General features: G+C 58.5%; 1 protein-coding gene across 1 annotated transcript; it reads right to left on the bottom strand.

Moving 5' to 3' along the window:
• Window positions 1–7735: 7735 nt before the first annotated feature.
• On the bottom strand, window positions 7736–8933 carry NKX2-2 (NK2 homeobox 2). Its single transcript, XM_067294642.1, has 2 exons — window positions 8675–8933; window positions 7736–8295 (listed from the first exon to the last, which is right to left on the bottom strand). Exons 1-2 carry the CDS (start codon window positions 8931–8933, stop codon window positions 7736–7738), a joined length of 819 nt encoding a protein of 272 aa, XP_067150743.1.
• Between the last annotated feature and the right edge of the window lie 218 nt (window positions 8934–9151).

Raw genomic sequence — 9151 nt, 5'->3', positions numbered from 1 at the left:
TTCCCACACCTGGGGCTAGCGGTGAGGAGGTGGCAGCAGCACCACTTGACTGCATCCCATGCAGCCCGTGGTCTCCTCGGAGGTGCCCCTTCCCGGACAAAGCAGTGAGGGTGCCAACTGCCTTTGCCGATCCCTGTCAGATTTGGGGGACAGGCCCCCTGTGACTCCACCATCCCAGGAGGGCTGTTTTCTGCCTGGGTGGGTGTTCGGGCAGCCTTGAGGCATAAACCAACCTGGAGCCCATGCCAGGACAGGTGGCCAGGGCCCCCTCGGTGTGTAGGGGGAGCCTAGCAGCACTTGGGGGCCATGAGGAGGGGCCATGAGGGAGCCCTGAGGGGGCCGTGAAGGAGCCCTGAGGGAGCACTGAGGGGGCTGTGAAGGAGCCATGAGGGAGCCCTGAGGGGGCTGTGAAGGAGCCCTGAAGGGGCCATGAAAGGGCCATGACAGAGTCCTGAGGAGGGCCATGAGGGAGCCCTGAGGGGGCCATGAGGGGGCCCTGAGGGAGCACTGAGGGGGCCATGAAAGGGCCATGACAGAGTCCTGAGGAGGGCCATGAGGGAGCCCTGAGGGGGCCATGAGGGGGCCCTGAGGGAGCACTGAGGGGGCCATGAAAGGGCCATGACAGAGTCCTGAGGAGGGCCATGAGGGGTCCATGAGGGGGCCCTGAGGGAGCACTGAGGGGGCCATGAAAGGGCCATGACAGAGTCCTGAGGAGGGCCATGAGGGAGCCCTGAGGGGGCTGTGAGAGAGCCCTGAGGGGGCTGTGAAGGAGCCCTGAGGGAGCCCTGAGGGGGCCATGAAAGGGCCATGACAGAGTCCTGAGGAGGGCCATGAGGGAGCCCTGAGGGAGCACTGAGGGGGCCATGAGGGAGCCCTGAGGGGGCCATGAAAGGGCCATGACAGAGTCCTGAGGAGGGCCATGAGGGAGCCCTGAGGGGGCTGTGAGAGAGCCCTGAGGGAGCCCTGAGGGAACCCTGAGGGGGCCATGAGGGAGCCCTGAGGGGGCCATGAAAGGGCCATGACAGAGTCCTGAGGAGGGCCATGAGGGAGCTCTGAGGGGGCTGTGAGAGAGCCCTGAGGGAGCCCTGAGGGAACCCTGAGGGGGCCATGAGGGAGCCCTGAGGGGGCCATGAAAGGGCCATGACAGAGTCCTGAGGAGGGCCATGAGGGAGCCCTGAGGGGGCCATGAGGGGGCCCTGAGGGAGCACTGAGGGGGCCATGAAAGGGCCATGACAGAGTCCTGAGGAGGGCCATGAGAGAGTCCTGAGGAGGGCCATGAGGGAGCCCTGAGGGGGCTGTGAAGGAGCCCTGAGGGAGCCCTGAGGGGGCCATGAGGGAGCCCTGAGGGGGCTGTGAAAGAGCCCTGAGGGGGCCATGAAAGGGCCATGACAGAGTCCTGAGGAGGGCCATGAGGGAGCCCTGAGGGGGCTGTGAAGGAGCCATGAGGGAGCTCTGAGGGGACTGTGAAGGAGCCCTGAGGGAGCTCTGAGGGGACTGTGAAGGAGCCCTGAGGGAGCTCTGAGGGGACTGTGAAGGAGCCATGAGGGAGCTCTGAGGGGACTGTGAAGGAGCCATGAGGGAGCACTGAGGGGGCCATGAGGGAGCCCCGAGGGGGCCATGAGGGAGCCCTGAGAGGGCTGTGAAAGAGCCTTGAGGGAGCCCTGAGGGGGCCATGAGGGAGCCCTGAGGGGGCCATGAGGGAGCCCTGAGAGGATCATGATGGAGCCCTGAGCGGGCCGTGAAGGGGCCATGAGGGAGCCCTGAGAGGGTCATGAAGGAGCCCTGAGGGGGCCGTGAGGGAGCCCTGAGGGGGCCCATGAGGGAGCCATTATGGGGCCATTAGGGGGGGGGCATGAGGGTGCCATGAGGGAGCCCTGAGGGGGCCATGAAGGGGCCATGACGGAGCCCTGAGGAGGGCCATGAGGGAGCCCTGACACAGCCCCGCAGCGGCCTCAGCGGCGCCGGCGCCCGCGTCCCTTATCCGGCAGCGCCACCCAGCGCCCTCCCGCGGCGCCGCCGCCGCCACAGCGCGTTGTGACGGGGCAGCGGGAGCCGCCTCGCTGCTGCCCGCGGCCCCGGGGTGCGGGGTACCGGGATGCCGGGGTGCGGGGTACCGGGGTACCGGGGTGCCGGTGTACCGGGGTGCCGCTGCTCCCCCGCACCGCCCCCCTGCACGGGGGCTGCTGCTGCCGCGCGCGGCCGGCGGCGGTTCGGGGGCCGGGCAGAGGCACCCGGGGAGGGGGAGAAAGAAGAAAGTCATTAAAAAAGAAAAAAAAAAGTTTTTAATTAAAATTAAAAATAATTAACCCGCCCGTATGCCCGGGAGCGGCGCGCAGCGGGAAGGGCTTTGCTGCCGCCCGGCGGCCGCGGCCGGGAGCGCGCCGCCACTGCGCCCGGAGGGCGAGGAGAAGGAGGAAAAGGGGGGGGGGGAACCCCCCCCAAACCCCCATCCCTCAAGCTCCAGAAGGTCCAGAAAGCAATAAATAACCCCCCTAAACCGTTTCCTTTGCGCGAAGACAGCGCTGGGCCGCTTTGCTCGGGGGGGGGGGGGGGCGGCCGGCCTGGGAAAAGGACTTTCGGAGTTCATCCGCCGGTGCGGGGATAAAAGGCGGCGCTGCCCCGACACGCCGGGAGAGTTGTCGCCCCCACGAAAGCCCAAACGCGCACATTTCCTGACCTGCTGCACGATACAGTATCGCGATCCCCCCCCCCCGCCACTTAAGGGGCATCTAGCCCGTCGAGGGGGAGCGGCGGGACCGGCCGGACCCCGGGCGAGGTCCCTTCCCCGGCGCCCACCGCCTCCGCGCGCGCGCGTGTTTTCCCCCTGCCTGCTCCCTCCCGGCGATCGCCGTCCCTATCGGCCCCTCAATAAATACGCCCGAGAGTTGTTCTTATACTTTGTAAATATTGGATTAGCTTTTCATTGACCGGGCTCTCTTGAAAAGACCCGAAAAATCCACACCGGTTCTCAACTAAGCCAAACAGTCAATAGGTGATGAAAGTAAGTTATTTCCAGGGCTTAAAGGGGTTTCCAACTCATTATCAGGTTATCTGATTCGCCTAAATAGTTTCTTCCCTAGAAGTGGGTGGAGGAAGGAAAAAAAAAAAAAGAAAAAAAAAAAAGCAAGAAAAAGAAAAGAGTCCCCAGCGCCACAGAACCAGAGGAGGAAATCGGGTGAAAACGAAGCCTAAAGCCAGGCTTAGATCTCATTTCCGCTCTTCGGACGGTGAATAGCGGAGACGGCGGGGCACTGGATTTCCCCCGGCAAATATTTTTGGGGGGGGAACGGCATCGCGGTCCCCCTGAAAGCAGCTGCCCCATCTCGCCTAAGACGCCGCGGCCGGGGCCGTGCGGCGGCGGGGGAGCTGGCAGCCCCGGACACCTCCCCTTGCTCGCTCAGACCACGGTGTCTGGAGTTGCCTCCAGCCTTGTTTTCACACGCTCCCCACGCCGAACAAGCGCCCCGTTGTGTCCGAAATCCACCCCGTTGTCCCCGGAGCGTGTCACCGACAAAACCCCGCGGGTAAATATTTCGGTGCTTGCCGCCCCGCGGTGGTGCTCCGGGGAAAGGGGAGCATCGCGGCTCGGCGGCGAAATAGGGGGCGAATCGGGGGGGCAGGTGCCTCCAGGTGCAGCCCGCGGGGCTCTGCCCTTGCCCGATCGCGAAACCGGACCTGCTCCGGGAAACGCTAGTGCCTCCGCGCACAGAGCTTTCGTGTGTGTGTGTTTGTGTGCATCGGGGCGCGGGGGTGTTAAAATGTCAAGGATGATTGCTTTTTTTTGCCTCTCTTTCTTTCTTTCTTTTCTTTCTTTCTTTCTTTTCTTTCTTTTCTTTCTTTTTTTTAAATCGCCTGCCTTGCACAACGAGGAACTACAACAAGAAAGAGACAGTTCTCTGGAAAAGAACAAAAATTTATCAGTCTGCTGCGTTATACAGTTGTGTACTGAAAAAGCCTGCATAACATTACATTGCTGAGTGAATGCATCCTTGTTCTCTCTGCCCGGAGCAGAGCAAACAGCTCAGGGCATCGAAAGCAGCGGAACTCCATTGACGATCTGGAGGTGCAGAAACGGGCATTTTATTTTATTTTTTACGGTGGAGATGTGTTCGGGCTTTTCTGCGGGGGGCGAGAGAGAGAGAGAGAGAGAGAGAATCTAATTTCCTGTGAAATGAGAGACAAACTTGTCAGTGGGAACTTGGAGAAAAGGAGGGCCTCTGTTATTCTTCAAAGAGAGAGGGAGAGAGAGGGAGAGAGGGAGAGAAAGAGAGAGGGTGCTTTTTTTTTTTTTTTCCAGAATAGATATAGCACGAATTTTTAATTCGTCTTCCTTTCACAGACAACAATACTGGTCTTGAAAGCTGGGCACAATTTGGGTTTTGTAAGGGGTCTCCCAGCCCAGCTGGCCATATGGGATACAACATGTAGAACATGCCTAACAATGAGCACAAGTGACAGCCGTAACAAAACGCAAAGGACACTGCTCCCTGACTCCGAGATGTACTGCCTCTGATAAATGAATTGAATAGCCCTAAAAAGAAGGCGGGGGGGGGGGGGGAGAATGGAGAGAAGGGAGAGAAGGCGAAGGGAGGGGGCCCCCCCCCAAAACTGTCTCCTTTTTTTTTTTTTTTCCTCTCCCCCCCCCCCAGCCCTGCGCTGCCTTTCGCTCCAGTCTCTTTAATATGCACGCCTCTAACATGCTCACCTCCCAGCCTCCCCCATTGTGCTGTTTTGTGAAGTCTACTGTATATTGTGCAAAGATAGACTGCCCAGAACTGGCCCGGCAGCATGGGAGATATAAGGCCACGGAGGTTAGGGCCACACAACTGGTTTTATAGACTTAACGCAGCCTGGGGAAAAAGAAAAAGGGGGGGAAAAAAAGAAAAAAAGTAACTATTTTCCTTCTCTCCCCCTTCTGACACGCACGCCGGGGATTTTTTTTGGGGGGAAAGGGGGGGTTGCACATGTTCGTGTACATATAATAATAATTGGAGAGTTAATTCCGTGCACACTATGTAGCGATACGCACTGGCGGTGGCCCGGTGTGTTCCTGTGTGTGTGTACAGAGCCATCCGCATGCACACGGCGGTCCCTAACTTCAGCGGCAGTGCAGAAACTGCCTCCGCGGGGCTGGCTGCTGCTAAAAACCCGGCTCGTTTGCCAGCTTATTTATTTGTTTTGCTCTCTCTCTCCCGGTCAAGAAGCTGGGTCTGTTCGGCTGAGGGAGGGGATGCTTTGCTCCACGCCGTAAGCGGCGAGGAAGGCTCTCGCAAGGAGCTGGTGCCCAGGCAGGTCGCTGGTGCCCGTTCCCCGCGGCAATGAGGAGGCGTTTAGCAAACCCGAGCAGTTTCTTGGCTTCGGGACCGCGCTTTCGTTTGGATAAGGTTTCGTCTGGAGAGGAGGCGGGGGTGAGGAAGAAACGGAGGAAAAAAAAGAAAAGAAAAGAAAAGAAAAGAAAAGAAAAGAAAAGAAAAGAAAAGAAAAGAAAAATAAAATAAAAAGAACAGCCGCAGGCAGGGTGGCTGTGCGAGAGGCTTTGCGCCCCGCGGAGGGCTGCGCCGGGGCGGAGAGGCGCGGAGGGGGCAGCGGAGGGGGCGCGGGGGCCGCACCGCGGGGCGCAAACCCGAAAGAGTTAACGGCGGAGAGGGAGCGGGTCTCCCTCTTAGCAAGATGCCTCCTCAAAATGAACAAGTCTTTCTTTTTCTTTTTCTTTTTCTTTTTCTTTTTCTTTTTCTTTTTCTTTTTCTTTTTCTTTTTTTCTTTTTTTTTTGGGCCAGTTCCATCACACCAGCACCTCTGCCAGCCTCAAACTGTACAGGAGGGAAAAGGAGAGAGAAAGACAGAGCTAGGAGCACACATCTACCCAGATCTCTGCCCAAATTCCGTCCTAGCTGCAGCTTCGCGTGCCCGAAACCGGTTATAACAACTTCGTCCAGCCGCATTTGGCCGGGGCTCGATCCCCCTTTTCCTCCTAGCCGTGCTGCCGAGCCTCTTCCTCACCTTCCTCCCTGCCAGGTCCCTCTCTTCTCCCTCTCCCTTCCCTTTTATTTTTTTTTTTTTGGGGGGGGGGAGTCCCCCATGCTAGCAAGGTGTTAAGCTGCTCTGCCCCCCGACCTGCCTGGAGCCGCCTTCGCCTCCCCAAGCGACTAAATGCGGAGTTTCCTCGCTGCCCCCGCGCAAACAGTTTCCCCCCCCCCGGTCCGGGCCAGTGCACCGAGATGGTGCTGGGACCCAAAACTCCCCAGCCGAAGCACCGCCGCTGCCCGGGGAAGGCATTTCTGCGTATAAAATCTTAATTACGTGCACACGACAGTTCTGCTCGCCTCCCCATTTTCCGCGAGTGACTCTCCTCCCTTGGCTGTTCCAGACAAGGACTAACCGAAATATGTGTTTTCCCCCTAAAAAAAAGTTCCGGCCTGGGGGGGTGGGAAGGAGAGAGGGAAGTCGATCAGCTTTGGGTCCCCCGCCGTGCGTCCCCCGAAGCGCGCTCGCGGCTCCGCAAACACGCGTGGGTTTTCCCCGCTTTCTTAGCGGGTTTTTTGGTCCCGCTTAATAAAGCCGCCAGCCGCGCGCAAGGTAACGCGGAGAAGTGCCGCCGGGCCGCGTATGCGCGGCCGCCGCCGCTTTGCCTTTCTCTCCCCGCGAAATAAAGCGAAACCCAACCAAAAAGCGACCACCAAAGCCAGCAACCGCGACGTCCCCCCCGTCTCCGCCGGGGGGTTTTGCAGAGAGGCTGGCGGCAGGGCCATTTGCACCGCAAAGTCGAACAAAAACGGTTTGTCGTTGTCGTTGGTTGCCTTTTTCTTTTCTTTTCTTTTTGCTTGAAACGCAGCTTTTTTTTTTAAATTAAAATTCGTGTTAAAATATCGGAAACGTTGCACTGGCCCGTGTCGCCTGGGTTTATACACAATGATTTTGCTAGATATTTCTATGGCGATGACCAGATCAGGGATTTTTTAATCTACATTTCTTTTCCTTGCCCTCGTGATTATTCAGAGAATAACAGAACACAAACCCCATACAAAATAAAATCAGACAAACGCCCTGAGTGTTACTCATGGCAACAATAACAAGAACTATACACAAAAATACCCCTGCTAATAGTTGTCAGGATCTATGCACGGCCAAAAATTTTCACAGAAAAGGAGAAATCAAGATCTCCATTTGAAAGTGTTCTCCACCGGCTTTACAGACGACTGACAACAGCGCTACAAGTACACGAACCAACCTTACAAAATCACAAGAGCGTCGGGTTTTTTTTACGCTTTATTTGTTTTATTCTGACGATTTTTTCCCCCCCTTTATTTTAGTTGTAGGTAGACAGGACCACTCTGAATGGCGCAAAAAAATTTTCTGTAAACAATGACGCACAAAAACACCTCCCCTCCCTTCCCCCCCCCAACACCACCACCACCTCCCCCCGAAAGGAAACCGAGCCCCCCAAAAAATGGAGGGGGGGGAAAAAGAAACAGGAGAGGGGGAAAAAAAAATCCATAATAATAATAATAATAATAGCAATAATAATAATAATAATAATAGCGTTTCCCTCTCCATCCCTTCCCCTGTAGTTTTGATTTTTTTTTTTTTGGGGGGGGGGAGCAGCAGTCTGTCTGTCTGTCTGTCTCTCTCGCGCGCGCTTTTTCCTCCTTTTTTTTTTTTAATTTTTTTTTTTTTTGCCTTTTTGTCCTGCTTTTCGCGTGCGGGCGCGGTGAGCCCCCACGTCCCCGGCGAGCGCTCACCAAGTCCACTGCTGCGCCGGTACCAAGTGGTGCGCTGTGGGGTACTGCGGGTTGCCGGCGGAGCTGTACTGGGCGCCGTACTGCATGTGCTGTAGGGACTGGGCGCTGTAGGCGGAGAAGGGGATGCCCGCCTGGAAAGTGGCGGCGGCCAAGTCCTGAGCTTTGAGCGCGTGGCACGGCTTGCCGTCGCGGACGAGGACGGGCACGGCCACCCGCCGCGGCGACGGCAGCGGGGTCACCTCCATGCCTTTCTCGGCCCGCGCCCGCTTCATCTTGTAGCGGTGGTTCTGGAACCAGATCTTCACCTGCGTGGGCGTCAGGCGGATGAGGCTGGCCAGGTGCTCCCGCTCGGGAGCCGAGAGGTAGCGCTGCTGCCGGAACCGCCGCTCCAGCTCGTACGTCTGCGCCTTGGAGAAGAGCACCCTCCTCTTCCTCTTCTTCCCCGCGTCGCCGCCGCCCGGCGGCTCCTTCTCGTTGTCGGGAGACTCGTCGGCCGACGGCTCGGGGGATTTGGCCGAGGAGTCCTGGCCCGCGTTGCCGGAGGTCAGCCCGTGCACTGCGGAGAGTCCGCAAAGAGCTCGCCGTCAGCTCCGCGCTCCGCTCCGCGCCCGCGCTCCGCGCTCCGCGCCCGCCGCCGCCGAGCCCGCCCGCACCGGCTTTCCCGCGGGCAGGAGGCAGCGCCGCCGCTGCTCCCCCCCCCCTCCTCGGGGTGAGGGGGGGGGAAAAAATAAAAACACAACAAAAAGCGCGCAAAAAAATAAAAAAAATTAAAAAAAACCCAGCGACCTTCACGCCCCCCTCCCCCAACCCGCCCCGCTTTCGGGGGGGGGGGAAACCCACGCTGCCTCCCCCCCCCCCCGACCCCGCTGACCCGCCGCCGCCGCCGCGGCCCGCCGGCGCTCTGCGCACCCGCGGAGCGGCGCGCCGCTACTCACGGGAGTATTGGATGCCCTCGGCGCTAGCGAGCCAACGCGTGTAGGGATTATCGCTGTTATCGTAGAAAGGGTTCTTCAAAGGCAGCGTCTGAACAGTGTCCAACGGGTTTTGTCCCAAAACTCCCGGTTTCTTGGGTGGCTCCGACGCCTCGCTCTCCTCTTCGCCTCCCTCGGCGACGGAACCGTCCTCGTCATTGGTGTCGGGCAGGTCCAAAATGTCCTTTACGGAAAACCCCGTCTTTGTGTTGGTCAGAGACATGTTCTGGCCAAATTTAGGCAGGAAAGTTGACGGAGCAGCTTGTCGATCCGCTGTGTCACACACACACACACACACACAACGACAACAACAACAACAACACACACGCACACACGCACACACCAGCGAGGGGGGAGGAGGGTGCGGGGTGGCGGCGGTGGCAAACTTGGAGCAGGGAAAAAAAAAACACGTGGAAAAATAACCGAGGGTTTCTGTGCAAG

The sequence above is a fragment of the Apteryx mantelli genome, chromosome 3 (assembly GCF_036417845.1).
Source record: "Apteryx mantelli isolate bAptMan1 chromosome 3, bAptMan1.hap1, whole genome shotgun sequence".
Taxonomy (NCBI): Eukaryota; Metazoa; Chordata; class Aves; order Apterygiformes; family Apterygidae; genus Apteryx; species Apteryx mantelli.
The sequence above is the reverse complement of the archived record's forward strand: the minus strand, read 5'-3'. Positions and strand labels throughout refer to the sequence as shown.